The sequence below is a fragment of the Coffea arabica genome, chromosome 11c (genome assembly GCF_036785885.1).
Source record: "Coffea arabica cultivar ET-39 chromosome 11c, Coffea Arabica ET-39 HiFi, whole genome shotgun sequence".
Taxonomy (NCBI): Eukaryota; Viridiplantae; Streptophyta; class Magnoliopsida; order Gentianales; family Rubiaceae; genus Coffea; species Coffea arabica.
In genome coordinates this window covers 33,935,566-33,952,743 of record NC_092330.1, presented here as the reverse complement: position 1 = coordinate 33,952,743, position 17,178 = coordinate 33,935,566, and the positions used below count along the sequence as shown (strand labels likewise).

Below are 17,178 nucleotides of genomic sequence, written 5' to 3'. Positions count from 1 at the left end.
TCGGATCGTCCTGACCTCGGATACACTCCGCCAGAAGTACAGACGAGGGGTCGGATCCCTCTTGTACACACGGATCCGACCTCGGATCCGTGTTGAGTATTTTTCCAGTTTTTCATTTCTTCCCTTTTTCTACATTTTTGCTCCCAATTTCTTGTGTACTTTGTCCTCTGGATGACCCTGACATTTCTTTCAACTTGTGCATGAATTTCATACATCAATTACCTTCGCAATTTCACAAAATTAACGCATTAATCCACTCATTTATCAATTTCTGAACCCTTAAACAATATTTAAGCAATTATCACCAAAAGAGTTCAAATATGGCTTTAATCTTCTCAAAACATACCAAAAATTCATGCCAAATTCGTACAAAATGTACGTTAAATATTCACTTATCAAATATATATATATATATTTTTTACGTAAAAAGGGGTTTTATTAAATAGAACATGAAAGTACACAAGTGCAGAGGAATCTACTACACAAAAGTACTGCTACAAATATTGCAAAATATTTACTACAAAAAGGAATAAGAATTTGAGATCTAGAGTAAGCTAGATAATGTGCTTTTGCATGAATATATCGACTAATAGTGTACGTACAAAATGTACTGTTTGGTTAATTTCAAAATTCAATTCCTACAAATAGCCTCACATTGCATGTAGTTCAAATTATGGGTTTTGTAGCTATGTTCCATCGATTTATTGATCTACTTCTCCTTGGTCTAAAATTTTCTGAGTTTTTGAATTTTTCTAGAGCAAAAGAAAATTAAATTTAAAATATCGACGATCAATAAGAGAACTTAACACAAGAGGGGGTGAGAAAATTTGTTGTTCTTTTCAATTACTAGGTATATTTGGATTTGGATGATAACTAGGATTTTATAGGTTTCGAACTTAAATACAAATTAGGGTTTGGACGATAATAAGAAATAAAAATACACTCTTTCTTTATATGGAGCAAGAAAATGAATGTTTAGCTCCCAAGTTACCAGTGGCTGCTATTTGCTAGACAGACATTAATAATATTAAAAGGAAAAAAAAAAGAGCAAATGAACAAAGACATGTCATCATATGCTTCAAAAAAGATTGTCAAATAGAATCGACATGTCTTGTTTGATTGCCTGTTTTCCCTTGTTTAATCCAGTGCCGGATTTCGATTCGTTTAACTTGCAAGAAAACAAATTATATGCAGCCTCGTTCATGAATTGGATCAATAACATACAAAACAAACATAATATGGCCTCTTGTTAATATATATTGTGTATGTAACTAAAAACACTGCATTTTACTCATTAAACTTCACGAACACATGAGTATATGACAAACATATAATTTGGCGAAAGACTCATTCTTGACAGAAGGAGAGTGGTCAATTATCAAGATTAGATTTGATATATTTACTATCTCATAGTATTTAATTCTTAAAAATTCATCATCTGTTTTATGTTAAGAAAAATGTAGAATTTGTTCGCGAAAATGAATTTGTAAAACTTGTATATATGGTACAATTGCATGATCAAATTATATAGCACAAAATTAGTAAAAGAGATCTAAGAGTCTTTTTGTATATACTTGCTATTTTCCATAAGTAAATTACTACTACTAATCTAAGTAAATTGACGGTTATACAAATTCACTTTTGTGATTTGGCCACACAATCATGTATGGTAGACAGACAAAGTTTCTTGATCCTATTATTTTACGTACAAATTTGAGAGTGCAAAATATGAGAATCTTGCCTTTGGTATTTATGTAACTGTCTTGCGCCTATGTATATGATTCCGATTGAATATCTATGGTACAATGATTATTATGGTTAATTCAAGCACTGCGTAATTAAAAAAGATGCCTTCTTGGGGGGCAACCCTTTTGTATTACGCAATACAGCCAAAACAAGAATGACATATTGTACTTGAAGGAAACATTGGGATAATTACCTTTCTATTTGTAATTCCAAGGCATTGAGTCCTCCCTGTTTTAAGATATCCCAATTTTTCACTGTTTCCGATTTGGCAAGAAATGTCTTTATATTTTTGAAGGGGCAAAAAACATGATCAGTTCTTGAACTATTAACTTTGTACACTGTCAACCCTTCAACTATTATTTGTATACTTTTATCCTTCTAACCATTTGTCAATTTCAACCATTACTCCTAACGAAATGTACCTCAAAATGATGTAACTTTTTCATATTCAACCCTTCATTCATATCTTTCATTAACCATATAGACTAAGGGCGGAAGCCTGGTGTACACGTGGACGTGGTCGTCCTCCGCGTGGCGGCTGGGGATTCGTTTGTTTGGTTCCCCGCACTGTTTTCTTCTTTTCTTTCTTTCTTTCTTCTTGCTCGGTGGGAGGCTGGCTGAGGTCGTGGGTCACTTCTCTGCCACTTCCTCAGTCTCCTGTGTACCAGCTCCACCAAGCTGAAGCTTTTCCTCCTTGTGCGGTCTTCTTTGCAGCTCAAGTTTTACCCTCAACTTTTACCCTCAACTCAAGTTTCACCTTCTAAGACCCGTCTTTCGTTGGCCCTGTTTGCCTGCATCCGTTAGGTTGGCTCCGTCAGGTGCCTCTCTGCTCGCTGAGCCAGCTCGTCTCTAGCGGCTCCATCTTCCTTCTGTCCTTCTTTTTCTTTCTTCGTCGACCACAGGTTCTGTTTTGTTTCGTTCAGCTGCAAAATTTAGCCCCCCGTAAAGGTCGAAAATTTATCTCCCCTGCCCCATATGTTAAAAAATCCCCTTTTTCCCCCCGTCTTGGCTTCTCCTCTTTTTTATTTTTTCCCCGCTCCATCGTTCTGTCCGGCTGCGTCCCCCCAGCCTTTACTGTTCCGCTTTGCCCCCTTACACGCCTTCTCCTTCTGCTGTCTCCCCGTGGCTGCTGACGGATTAGGTTGCTGCAATGATGGCCGATGTAGCTGCTTCTCCTTACCTCTCCCCACGACTGGTCAATTGTTCTTCCGTTGGTGTTTCCCTGCTGCTGCTCCTTCTCCCTGCTTCCCATTTCGCTCCGCCAGGTAACCTCTGCTCCTCTTTTTTCCACCTGCTTTTATCGCCTTCTCCGTTTCCCCTTCCTTTTCTTTTCCCCTCCATGTTTGTTGATTGCACATCCCACCAATTACAGCCTCTGTTTTGGACGAATCCCTCCCCCTGCTCTTCCCACCCTCGATTTCTGGTTCTTAATTTTACTGGATCAGTGTGCTTCCGTCTCCCCCCTGCCCCCAAATTAGCGCTGCCCCCTCCAAATTCTCCCTCAAATTACTGCCTGCGCCTGATCGTCAGCCTTCCGTACGATGTATTTTCCCCGCTTTACATTGTTGTTGCTGTACAGTCTGCTTAACCCAATCAAGATACCGAATAACAACCGCCCAATTGCCCTTCCATGAGGCAGATTGTTCTCCCAAATTTTTTTTAAAATACAGCTTTGAAAACTATTTTTAATTATGTATACTTGTATACCGCTGTATTGCCACTATAGTAGCTGTCTATTATTGCGCTTATTAAAATAAAGTCATGCTTCGAATTTAGGATTAAGGCGTTGGAATTGAGGCCTTTTAGTAGTGGATTTTTAAATTAATGGATCCTTTCACCAGGTCACTATAATTCCCTATTGAATGATGATAGTCTTGTAGAAAATCTAAGAACAAAAAAAACGCTCAATTAATCACCCTATTTGCAGCTCAAAAACTGCATTGAAAGATGGAAGCAAGGAGAGAGCTCTTGTCCAACTTATATATTTTTTTTGTGGCAAAAAATTGGATGTTGTTGTACATGCTTCTGTAATTTTTAATTATTTGGTTGACCAACAATTCATGTTAGTTTTGATATAAAACATGTTCCCAGGAAAACAAATTTTACTTGGGACAACCAGATAATTAGCAATAGCTCTTTTCACTGTTATAAACCAGTAACGAAAAGACATTATGTTGATCTCAGCATTCCTCATTCTAATCGTTTTTTGCCAATTGTTTGGTGTATCATATGTTCGTTTTCTTCCTTTTGGATTACTTTGTTTTTCTTTGGTGGTTTTTCAGGGTTTCAGTTTCGCATCAAAGAAAAAAAAATTTTGACAGTCTTCCTTTTGGTTTCTGCAGGCCCATTTCAACTGCTTCATCTAGCTTGTTCTTCTGCTTACGCCTGCCTGTTGCTCCAGGTAATTTCCTTTCTACTTGGTTTCGCATCACCCTGTTCTGGTTTTTTTATATATTCTTATTCTTGTTGTTATGGCTTGCTTCTCTGTTCGCTCCAACCTCTCCCCCCCTATCTCTCTTACTGCTATGCTTGCTCCGTTCCATTACATGCTATGTTTGCTTTCTTTTTACACGCTTAACTTGCAATGTGTCTTCTTTTGCTTCATTGTGTGCAACTTTATATTGCATTTTGTGTCTTTCGATTCAAAGAAATACATTGGCTGTTATGTATTTGTATACTTTTCAAGCTCGCATTCTCCCTAATTTTTTTCCCTCATGTGTTGGAAGGTGAGAATCATGTACTCACGAGGTTTGTTTTCCCCCTCGGTTTTATTATCCTTTTTTTCCCTTGTCCATATTTCTTCCTTATTTTAACCCTTCTTGTCATAACCGTTTTGTTCCTTTTTTTTTCGCAGGAAATCTTTGTCGCCCTTTAAGGAGAGGAATGGGTTTTATTTTTTCTCTCAGTTTTACTTCCTCTTTTTTTCCTCTTATGCATAATTTTTTCCTTACTTTCTTGCCATAACTGTTCCGTTTTTTTCTTTTTTCCACAATAAAACTTCGTTGCACTTTAAGAAGGGAAATAAAAAATTTATTAATGTTTTGTCTCCTTGTCTTATTGCCTAGCTTGATCTGATTCATGCATCTTGAAGAGCAATCGTCCAGGAGGAGAAAAGGAAAGAATAGTTTGATGCTGTTGGCTTCAGGTTTTTCTTCATTTTCTTCATTTTTTTCTGGTATTTTTGGTATTTTTCTTCAGCCGAGATTGCTACAAGAAGGATAAGAAGTGTTGCTTGAGTGCTCAAAATAAATAGATACTATAAGGAAATCAAGAGAGGCAGAAAGAGGAGAGAAAATAGAACACCCGAGCACGAGCGAAAATGAAAGCGAAGTAATTATTGAAATCAGGAAACTGAGAATAGTGCTGGAGTTGCAGCCAAATCTTAGACTTATCGGAAGTCAGAGAAATTTGCTGCTCCAGCCCAACTGATTTGTCCAATTAGAAATGCCTCAAATTTCTTACTCAGAGCCCAAGCTTTAAATCTTGAATTTTTCTTGTACCTTCGATTTAAATAGCCTCAGTCCCAAAAAAAATTGGGGCCTTTAGTCTAAATTACCTGTAAATTTGCTATCTTAGGCATTTATGACTCATCTAATGTCACCTCAGCTTAATACCATCTATCTTTGCTAATTGGTATCCTCTCTTTTGCTATCATAAACTTCCCAGCGAGCCCTGCAATGGAGTAAAAATTGTAGCATTCCAGCTAAGCATTTTCTTCTGGGGGATAGATCTTGAAGATTAGCTTCAAGATATAAAGATGGGTTATTTAGTTGTGTACTACGTGGGATTGTGGATATGGTTGTCTTTGTTTAGTTATAGCTCCATTTTCGTGTACTCTGACATTGTAAAAGACACTGGAACATCCCAAGGCTTGGTATTTGTAGATGGGATTAGTGCCATTGGAGAAATAGATGACGATTTCATTTGTGCCACCTTGGATTGGTAGCCACCTGAGAAATGTGACTATGGAACCTGTAGCTGGGACCATGCTTCCCTTCTCATGCTGGTACTTTCCATTTTCCTGCATTTGCAGCTATTTTGTGTCTCATGTTTATGTCAATGCGTGTGTGTGTGTGCCTTTTTTAATGTTACCTGCAAGCTTACTACATTGGTATGCTGAAGTTGTTGATGGATTTATCCACCTGAACCAATGCCGTCTTTTATAACAAGGGGATGATGGCTTGTTTGAGCTGTATATTTCAGCTTCAAATTCATTTCCGGTTAAAAAGATGTGATTTTTATGCTTTAGATGGTGTGTCAGAAAAGTTTTTTGATGGCTGTGAATTCCACTCTGATGCTTTCAGCAATGAAGTTGTAAAAGGGGAAGAAGACAATACTTGTCGCTTATCATTTATGCTCTGTTTTGTTTGCCTTTTGATTAAAGTCCAAAAGATCTTGATTGTGTTCTGAGAGAGATGTTATCGAATTTCAAATTGTCCAAAATGATTCTGGGCTATTATATGCGTGACCAATTTGAATTAAAAGATTAGTGTTTAATGGACTGGTTTGATCTGTTTCTTGTTTTATTTGCAGGATCTTAACAACATAATTTTATTAAATGCAGTAAAAGGTATTAACTTTTTCTAGCTTTCTTGATTACTAAAAATGGCATTCTAACGTTATAGTCCCGTTATGGGAGCTCAAGTTGCTATCTTCCCCTAATTTTGCAGCTTTTTCGCCATTAAAGATTAGACTTGGGGGCACCCTGCAAGATAATGTCATATATCAAACTCAGAGTAATCAATGCTGCCATTCATTTGTTAAGAATTCCCCAGAGTTGTTTGGCTTCACTCAAGGGTGCCTTCCTTCGTCTTGATGGGATGAATTAAACTCCTTTTTCAAGAAATCTGGGTACATAAGAAGCACCGCCTTGGTTAGTTAGACTGGTAATTATTTATCATTATTCTCATCGATCTGAAATTAATGAATCATTGTCTTCATTCCTGGGCTGAAATTATATTTGGTTTGAATGCTCTGAATGGGAAGAGAATAAGGTCTGATGGTTCAATAGCTGGAGCTTGGGATTCCTCAAATGGTGAAGCTTTTATTCATTACATTGTTGAAAAGGGCTACAACATATATGGCTGGGAACTTGGTAATATCATTTACCTTTCTATGGTTAGCCTACTGCAGAAATGCTTCTTCTCTGTTTTTATATAGTTTTTTCAAATGATTTAGATAGCTTGAGATTAGTTTCGGATGGTAATTTTTCATCATCTATTTTGGCCAGGGAATGAACTTTCCGGCGGTGAAGTTGGGACAAGAGTTGCACCTGATCAGTATGCTTCTAATACAATCGTACTACACAACAAAGTACTAGAAATCTACAAGGATGTAGCAAACAAGCCAATTGTTTTAGCGCCAGGAAGATTCTTTGATGTCAACTGGTTTACAGATTTTTTGCACAGGACCAACAACGCTGTAGATTTGTATTGGAACAGATTGCCTTTCTTTTTTTATTTAAATCAAATGGTGAAAATGATTTGCCTCACCTACTTATGTGCCTATAATTTGCTGAAGAAAATGACCTTTTGTTTATTCAGCTTAACCTAAGCTTTCGCCTTTCTTGGATTTCTTCTGGAGCTGGAAGCAAAAATGGCCACCCGTGAAAAACAACTGGTGAGGGAAAACGTAAGTTTTGTTATATCATTCTGATTTAATTTTTTCCTTTAAATTGCTCTCTTCAAACCTGGTATGCTTTCTCTTTGGTTATTTTCTTTGGCCTTTGCTCTTTTCAAACTCATTCAAATTTTCTTTTTAATCATTTTTTGGCGTCTTTCACGCAGGTATTTTGTTGATCTTCTCAAAAAAAGCAATGTATATGGTAACTAAAAAGATTTACTTGTTTAAAATATATTTCTTCATCTTCAAAATGTCTTTCTTTTTGCTTCGGTTCTTCCGTTTCTTTTTCCTTCATTGGGTTTCCAACACTTGAAGAACTAATGAATTTCTTCTCTAGGAATTCTGTGCCAAGTTGGTCATTGGCCAAAATTTTACGTTACAAAAGATCTTGGGATGCTACTCTTTTGAATGCTTTGTGTTGAATTTTATGTCTTTTAGCACAGAAAATTGTCTCTTGTTGAAACCTTTTGAATATTTGTTTTACGAGCCTTAAGTGGATATTAAATCAAGTATTTTCAGAAATCTTTTATTGATTAATTGTTTCTGATTCAATAGATCTTATAAATGGCTTTCCTGTTTATAGGTGATTAAAGGTTTGCCCAAGATAAGGATTCTCAAATATTAGATTCTAAGCACCTGCTTGAAATAGTGAGTAAGTTATTGTTTTAATTAAACACCTTAAATGTTCTATTCATTCACAGGAAAAAGAATTTTTTACATTTTTACAACGCCTGTATAATTACGACTTCTTTCCAGTGCAACTGCTTTTTCACTTTTATTCCTGTATAATATAGCTCCGTTTTTTACCCCTATTCTTCAGTCTCACAAATATTACTAGCTAACATTAACTGGGCATGTATACCACCGCGCAAGGCGCGGTGTTACCACCTAGTTCATATCTAATCACCATTGCAGCTACTACCTGCCGATCAATGGCTATTGATAGTTGTTGACAAATAGCTGACCACTATTCTATTACTATCAAATTTAGATCAAATTACACTTTTAGACTCTTCTTTTTGGATAAATTCTAAAATTGGAGTTTGGTTTCTATGATTCTTGCTCTAACTCCTAAATCTGGACTTAGAGTTTTGCTAGCCTTCTAAAAGGGTCAGTAAGTATACGCTTTTAGGAGTTAGAAGCCTGGCTAAAATTATGTATATATAATAGTTGGAGGGCTAAAATTGTACTAACTTAATAGTTTGAGAGCCAATTAGATAATTTATCCTTTTTGAAATTAGACGACATGTCAAAACAGTCAATGATTATTTTAAGTCTCGAAGCAGTAACGTCTACAAATGTAACACATGGAAATTATGCACGAAAAGAATATAAAACCAAACAATTAGTTGCTATTATTAATATATTAGTCCATAATTGAAGATATCGAATATGCATGAATCAATATTTCGAAGTTGCTTTTGCCTGCCATTGAGCTAATCAGTATTTTAGAAGAAAAAACGACAAGGAATGTCGTTTCAATTATCTATGTTCTGCCCAGAAGCAATAAGCTTATTTTTTGGAGTGATTTAATACATAGAGTAGTTTCGTCTATTACCACATGGACCAATTCACATTTTAGTGCATAATCATACGACGCTTTTGTAATTTTATGTACAATGAAAAATTTGATCGAAAGCAACCTCTATACTGTCATTAATTGGAATGCTAGTATTGTCACTAAACATAACGGTGCTCATCACTTTACACAATATTATGAGAGAATTATGTCGATACATGTAAAATAATACGAGAGATAAATGGATATTTTGAACTTAGGACATACAATTCTAAAGTATACCTAAGTCAATTGCTGTTACCAAAGTTGATTCCGTCTAGTTTTCCACTTTATATGAAACTATGATGGTCCTTCAGGGACATTCGATAAAGCTGCAATGGATTTATGTGGATCAGGGGGTTTATGTGTTAATACGCGAAACCATACGGGGTAAAGGTAATTCACCCCATTTTTTCCCGATAAACTATGGCCAACATCCGATCGAAAGCGTGATTTTTGTGTCCTAGAAACTGCACCTTGAGCAAACATGATTAAAGACGTGGAGTGTCTTTTAATCTCTGAACAACGCTTTCATTCAGACACTCGCTAGAAGGCAAGATTCTTTTCTCCTATTTTTGGGATACTGTCAACCAAATGGAGAGCCTCGAACAATCATTGCCGTGGGTGTTGGATTATCGATACTAGTGTTCAAGGTACACTCGATATGCATGCAATTACAAATAAATATTTAAAATTTTTTAAAGATATTTGTTGAAATAATTTTTTTATAAGAATTGGTTTATATTTTTTTTAATACATACAAAAAATTGACATTCACATAAATAAAATATAATAAATTATGATTTAGCAGTATGTAGTTATCTATCAGAAGAGAAGAGAAGCAAAAGTAGATATGATAGTGGGCCATTGTACACAAAGGATAATTTAGGAAGATAGTATAGATATATATAGATATCCATCATTTGAATTTCTCCTATTTGGGTTGTCTTATTGAAGTTCACATGTTAAAGGCGTGATTTATTCTCGTTGGACAATTGATGTCTAGAAGAAAAATCACAGACAAAAGCGTTATTCCTCATATTTCATAGACGCCTGTTTCGTATCACGTCTTCTTAGCATCTCTCCTTCCGCAGAAGTCAACATAAAGTCAGGATTTCATACTACCCCAAAGTGCACTAAATTACACGCCCTCTTTGTTGTTAAAAGGCGCAAAGGTGAAAACTCACAGCTCCTCACCGCTCCGATTGGGCGTTGATGTGCCGAAGGCGTGGTTTGGTTGAGAGTCAGAAGTCTAATTCTAGGACGAATACAAAGTCTTTAACCGCTGGGCTATATCCGATTCTTTCCCTGCAAACTAGGATTGGTTTATTGACACTGGATGAGAACACGAATAAAGATGTAGAATGCCAAAAATTAGGATGCAAAGATAGTGAGCTGCGGGGTACCAGTTAGACAATAACTTGAGGAATCTGTCTCTTTTTTCGGGTCTAATTTCATGTGATTTCCTTCATTTTTTGTGCGATATGACATTTTCATTGCCGAGTTGAATTAAATTGGAAAGTCAGCAGGAATGCAATTGGTTCTTTTTGACAGTAATGTTGTCTAGTTTGAAGGTGGTTTAGTTTCCTTTGAGTTTCCGATGATCCAATTGAATTTGTACCTCTTTCCCATAGTATAGGAGTAGCTGTAAGCAGTTGCCCTTTAACCCCACAAAAAAGTCACCTTTTAACCCCAAAAAAAAGAGCATTCGAATAATAGCAAAGTAGGGGGAGGGTTTCAGTTGGATTTGTTCCCCTTCCCCCAGTATAGGAGTAGTTGTAAGCAGTTGCCTTTGACTCAAAAAAAAAAAAAAAAAGGCTTTCGAATAATAACAGACTAGAGGGAGGGAAATTCTGATTTATCTGTGTGGTTAAGTGTGGATGTCAATCTTTTTAAATGCTTTCACTGTAGTGAATATGCTTATGTTTGAATAATGTCACAGTGATGATTAATTGATTATGGCTATTACATGGTTGCTATTTTTTATTGAGTAAATCTTATATACACCGTTAATATATACACTATTACGGTTGAATGAACAACATATAAATAAAATTTGAATTTCAAATTCAAATTTTACACATGTGTCATATATTTAAAGGTGATAATGTATACACTAACAGCATTTACAAGATTAATTCTTTTTTATTTGGTTACGAATATTTTTTTATTCTGTTTTGTCATCATATATTGTAATTTAATCTACTTATGTAACCAAATGAGTCTCTATCCTGTCTAAATCTCTTTTTCAGGGGCTTCTGCAAAGTCAATCACAACAATATGGCTGGAAAAGTACACTTTACAATTGGATTGAGGAGGAATTGCTTTACATTTAAATGGCTAGCTGTTCATGTTTATTTGTTAGCTGCACAATCTGTAGACATTCTAGAGTATATCAACTGCATTAATTCGGGGAAAATGCCAGGTACCTCATATGTAGAATAGACAGAGAGTTTGAGGCCATTGGCCTTCAATACATGCATTTATGAGTTTCATTTTCTTCATAACTATGCGGCACCTTTTGTTTAAAATTGGTTTTCTACCATTTTCAAGGTCAGAATTTGTTAAAGGGAGGGGTAAACTGGTTAGCTAGCTTCTTCAGTTATTTGTTTATAAGTACATTGTCTAGCTTGCTCTCTCTGTAAATGAGTTTTAGGTGTTAGCTCCAAAATTTCATTGGCTTGTAAGTTTAAACAACTTTGGAAATCCAAAACAATGTAAATTGTCTTTTACTCCTGCTGCTTCATATTATGAATCGAGGCCTTGCAAGTTGCCATGCCAACTCCCTTACTCGTTGACTTGGATTCTGCTAGAATCACAACAAATTTCTCAACTTGAACTTGAAAATCTACAATGTAGAAGCTACATGCGTGACTAAGTCCAATTCTATAAAAGTTCTTGGTGCATATGCCATGGACATTCAAATACTCAAAGAGCAAGTTGGGACTGCTATCTTGACTTTAAGCTATTTTACTAATCCTGTGTAAAGAGATACAAACCAAATATCAGCTCTGTGCGTCATTTGTTTGGTTCACTTCAAGAAGAATTTACATAGGGCAACTATTTGTAGCATCCGGTTAAAGCTCATCACTTTCTGTGTAAATTCTATTACAGGCAACAATTCTGAACCTTTATGTAGATGGTATTTACTGCAAAATGAACTGATACAAAACAAATAAGACTCTTGCAAAAGTAAGTACAACTAGATTCTGGCTTCTTGAACAGCAAATCTTACAATCCTTGTGTTACTTGCACTAACAGATTTTATGATGTTTCAGGAACTGTTGCTTGTATTGGCACTTCCGGGCATAAGCTCTCTCAACATGGCTACGGTCTGGAGCATATTAGGCCTTTTTGATGGGAAATCATCAACACACTGCAGTGTAATTTCTAAATATCTCACCATCTCTTTCACTTCTTCGGCTTCTGCTTCATCAGTTCCTTGAGTCACTGAAAGTAATTCTGGATCTATTACTTCCATTCCTTTTCCTTCTCTTACCTTCATTTTCACCCAACCTACTAAGTTGGTGTCTCCAAAATCTTCCTTATCTGTTGGCCTTTTCCCAGTAAGGAGTTCCAAAAGGACAACCCCAAATGAATACACATCACCTTTTGCAGTGCACCGGAAGCTTTGATAATACTCTGGTGGTACATATCCAGGTGTTCCTGCTAATGTGCTAACACTAAGGTGAGTGTCAAGTGCGCTTATGAGCCTTGCCATTCCAAAATCAGAAACTCTAGCCTCCATTTCATGGTCCAAGAGTACGTTGCTTGACTTCATATCTCGATGTATTATGTGGGGGATGCAATTGTGGTGGAGAAAGCAAAGTCCTTTGGCTGCTCCTCTTGCAATTTTTTTCCTTTCTTCCCAAGTTAAAATTCTCCTATCACGTGCTCTTGCTCTTCCATGCAGCATTTCTTCAAGACTTCCATATTCCATGAACTCATAGACCAGTAGCCTTTCTTCACCAACCTTGCAGTATCCCAGCAGGGGTACTAGATTCTTGTGCTTGATCTTGCCCAAGGTCTCCATCTCAGCCATGAATTCTCGGTCACCCTGGCAGCTCAGGCGTATGAGCTTCTTGATAGCAACATTTGATCCATCTTTCAAAGTTGCCTTGAAAACTTCTCCAAATCCTCCAGAGCCAATGAGGCTTGCTGCCGAAAAACCATTGGTAGCCTCAATTAATTGAGAGAACTTGAGCTTCCTAAGCTGCCGCTGAAAGGTTGCTACATTGATGCTCAAAGGCTCTTTCTCCTTGTCAATTTTCCAGGTCGTGGCAGCATGAGTTGCTTGCAGACTACTAAGCATTTTCAGTCCATCTGCCTCCCTCTGCCTTGCACGCATTGCAATTGCCCACACAATTAAAATGCAGATAGAAGCAATGGAGATAAGCACCCCCATTACAATGCTGTTAGCCCATGATGCAGCTGAAGCTCTTCGGCCTTCCTTTTGACCATCTCCAGCTGAATTTGTTGCAGGTTGCTGGTATTGGCACACAGGCAAAGGAACCCCACATAGCCCAGGATTATTTGCATACTGGCTTGCTGGAAGCGTACTTAGTTGTCCCCTTTGTGGAATTTGCCCAGTTAACTCGTTGTTGGACAGGTCAATTTGCACAAGGAAAGAAAGATTCTCCAAAGCGTCTGGAATATGGCCCTGCAGTCTATTATGTGATGCATCAAACACTCCCAGATTCTTCAGCTGGCCAAGTGTCTGAGGTATCTCACCAGATAGCTGGTTATGTGATATAACAAGGACTTGCAAAGCCATCATGTCCCCAAATTCATCTGGAATTTTCCCCTGAAGCTCATTGTATGAGATATCTAGATATTCCAGAGTCTGATATTGAGTAAACATGCTTAAAACTGGACCGGAATACATTCTTGTGAAATCACAACTTCTCAGGGATGGAACCTGTAATAGCCTTTCAGGGCGGATTCCTGCAAACTCGAGTAATCCTCCAACTCCTCTGCAGGAGTTCCCAACATTTCGGACAAACACCATTGTGTTTCCCGAGAGTATTCCACTCAGTGCTTTTGCTCCAAGCTGTCTTCCAAGTCGAGGTGGGATCTCACCACTAAGGCGATTGCTGTTCAAGTCAAGCCAAACCAAGCTGCTGCAGTTTGCCAACTCCATCGGGATCTGACCACTCAAACTATTATTTGCAAGTTGCAAAACTGCCAACCTAGTCAAAAGGCCAAATTCTCGTGGTATCTCACCGGTAAGTACATTGCTTGTGAGGGATATCCATTCAAGATTACCACAATTGAACAATTCCGTAGGGATTTTGCCACTCAAATAGTTATTATTCAGAATAAGATCCTTGAGTTTCTTGCACTTTCCCAATTCTGCAGGTATACTGCCGTCCAAGCTATTGTACCACGCAATGAGCTGCTCTAGATTCTCAAGATTTCCTAGTTCTGCTGGTATTGAACCATTGAGGTAATTTATACTGAAGTCTATTGTCTTCAGCTGTGAGCATTTGGATAACTGAGGTGGAATTCCTCCAATGAGTGAATTGTCTGGTGCTTTCAGCTCTTCAAGTGCCCCAGCTCCAGGACATATATCAGGTGGAATGATTCCTGAAAGCATGTTGGAGCTGAAGTCGACCACTCGTAATTTCTTGCAGTTGGAAATGGAAGCAGGAAAGGGCCCAGAGATCTTGTTACTGCTCAGTAACAATGTCTCCAAGGATCCTAAGTTCTGGAGGATGGAATCAGGAAAGGGACCTGTCAGGTTGTTGTTGGATAAATCAAATGATTGGAGCGAAGAGCATGATCCAAAAGTAGTAGGGATTGATCCTGTAATGTTGTTATTAGACAGCTTAAGCTCAAAGAGGGAGGCACAAGAATTTCCCAATTCAGGAGGTATCCAACCAGACAGATGATTCTGTGAGATATCTAATCTTTGCAAGCTTTTGAGTTCGCCAAAAGATCGTGGGATTTCACCACTGAAAAAATTGCTTGCTAAACTCAACTCTTGAAGAGCTGTGCAATTGGACAAGGAAACGGGAAGGGAATCCTGTATTTGGTTCCCGGACAAGTCAAGATGCCACAATGAATTGCAGGTTTCAATTTTGATATTTGCAATAGAGCCTGTGAGGTTATTATAGGAAAGATCAAGATATTGCAATTTATCGATGTATAACAAGGAATTCTCGGGTAAAGAACCAGTTATATTGTTGAAAGCAAAATTCACATACTCGAGATTGGGATGCTTAGAGAAAAAATTTTCGGGAACTTGACCTACAAGTTTAGAAAATGATAATTCAAGTTGCTTCAATCCATATGGAAGCTGCACCAAAGATGTCGAATTTATAGCAAGAGAATTTGCAGACAGATTGAGGGATATCAGCATATCCAGAGAAGCAAAAGGAGCCAGAGTGATTTGGCCAACAAGACCAGATTGGGCAAGATCTAGTTGAGTTACTCTTTCAAGATTGCAAGTAACCCCATTCCATTTGCATGGATCTTTACTAAGCTGCCAACCTGATAAAGCTCCACTAGGGTCCTTCTGGATCATCTTCTTGAACAATAAAAGAGCCTCTGCATCTGTTTTTATGGATGAAAATCCTCCTTGATCTGCTGCTAAAACTGAAACTAACATCAGTATTGCAGCAAGAGGAAGAGCAAGCCGTATTGAGATGGTCATCTCCATGTGAAAGAAAAATGTGGCAAAAAAGGGAAAGGTAAAAAAAAAAGGCCCAAGAACTGAAGAAACGAGCTGACTGAAGAAGTATTTGTGAAGAAGAAAGAGAGTGAGAGAGAGTGGCTAGTATGATGGAGAATTTTCTGAGCGAAAAAGCAGAAGAGTGAGCTTTAGAGAAAGTTCTTTTCTAGTGTGTTTTGCAAATGTACAAAAGGAGGGAACGTGGGGAGGAATTAGAAAAGGAAGGAGTTAGATTGGAGTTTGGTAGTGCAGTCACCAGTGTGTATATGTACTTCATACACATTTAAGTGCCCATGAAAATGTATTATTCTGCAGACACAAGAAGGGATTAGAATAAAATAACTACACAAGGGATGGAATGAACTTTTGGTCAAAGAAAAATAGGTCCCACAGACAAGGGCTATCCAGGATAGGATCTTTAGGAGGAAAAAAATTCAACTGTGTTTGATCCCAGATTGAGGTCCTTTTTTTCTGTCAGTGAGCGTGAGAATGTTCCCCCAATCACATATCTGATAGGATCTGATGCAATGGCAATGTTGATGTGTAAGGTTGTCTCTACCACAGACATGGGGATTTTGAAAATTCAGGGCAGTAGCTTTACATGAAGTGTATATCAGAAAATGGTTGCTCAACTTGCACATTTTTTAGGCATCACTTTCTAGGCCTTGTAAAGGGACAATTATCATGGGTATGTATGGTTATATTAGCTAGGGTCTAACATAGGATAATATAACTAAGAAAATTGTAATTACTAGCTCAGATTGGTAGGTTTACATTGCAGACACATAATACTTTCCAAAAGAAGGTAAGAAAAGAAAGAGACAAGTTAAAATGTCTATGTTACTTATTTTCTCCTCCAAATTTTATTTTCCTCTGTTGTTTGGAAAGAAAAAAGTAAAAAGAGAGGTAAGACATTCAACCTTTCCAAACAAGTACTTTTATTATAAAGAAAAAGTTTCTTCTCCTTTTGTTATTTTATTTTCGGAGGAAAAAACAGTTATTTTGGTGACAAAATCAAAATTCAGATATAGAAATACAGATGTGTATTTCAAAAGACAAGCAACAAGAGATTAAATCCAACATGGATGTAATTATTTTTTGCTTTAGTGGGGATTAGGGTGTAATATTTAATGTAGGGCCAGAAAACAAATGCTAGTGCATGAGTTGGGAGAAGGTAATCATGATCATAGTGCATAAGGATTTATGCTGCCTGTGAGAAAAGTAAAAATTTGTGTTAAAGAAAACCAATTGAGAAGGCCCACCACCCAAAAAAAATAAAGAAGAACAAGAGCATCAATGCAGTCTTATGGCTAAGGGCATGAGAGGTTATGATTCCCCATTGAGGTGCTGCTTTTTCTTGCTGAGAAAGCTTAGGCAAACAAGATATTTTAATGATACATACTAATATTTTATAAGGTTTCTTTCCCTGCTCATTTGATTTGTTGTAGCTCAATTGTTACAAATGTCTCTGATCTCGATGTTGCAATGTCCTTTTTAGCTGGTTACTTGGTCCACGAAGTTATTCAACAACTAAAAACTGCTGTTAGTGTCTCTAATGTGTTTGGCAAAGGGTGTAACA

At 37.3% G+C, this 17,178-nt stretch overlaps 1 protein-coding gene and 1 long non-coding RNA gene across 13 annotated transcripts; one reads left to right on the top strand and one right to left on the bottom strand.

The window, feature by feature from the left end:
• The first annotated feature begins 2,345 nt into the window (after positions 1–2,345).
• Positions 2,346–8,129, top strand: LOC113742953 (uncharacterized). 12 transcript variants are annotated; one of them, XR_011823363.1, is made up of 10 exons: positions 2,346–2,564; positions 2,888–3,011; positions 4,089–4,147; positions 4,601–4,891; positions 6,280–6,316; positions 6,417–6,632; positions 6,733–6,841; positions 6,977–7,377; positions 7,533–7,570; positions 7,952–8,129. It is a non-coding gene; the product is annotated as an uncharacterized lncRNA (long non-coding RNA). The 12 variants fall into 12 exon arrangements; XR_011823361.1 differs by having other exon boundaries at positions 2,346–2,648; XR_011823364.1 differs by having other exon boundaries at positions 2,346–3,011; positions 6,977–7,175; positions 7,290–7,365.
• Positions 8,130–11,880: 3,751 nt separating this feature from the next.
• On the bottom strand, positions 11,881–15,835 carry LOC113719721 (serine/threonine-protein kinase BRI1-like 2). The gene has a single exon (XM_027245008.2). It carries the CDS (start codon positions 15,585–15,587, stop codon positions 12,201–12,203), a length of 3,387 nt encoding a protein of 1,128 aa, XP_027100809.2. The 5' UTR covers positions 15,588–15,835; the 3' UTR covers positions 11,881–12,200.
• Between the last annotated feature and the right edge of the window lie 1,343 nt (positions 15,836–17,178).

Bases quoted from the DNA above. Each gene is read 5' to 3' on its own strand.
- LOC113719721 (XM_027245008.2), bottom strand. From the start codon at position 15,587: ATGGAGATGACCATCTCAATACGGCTTGCTCTTCCTCTTGCTGCAATA.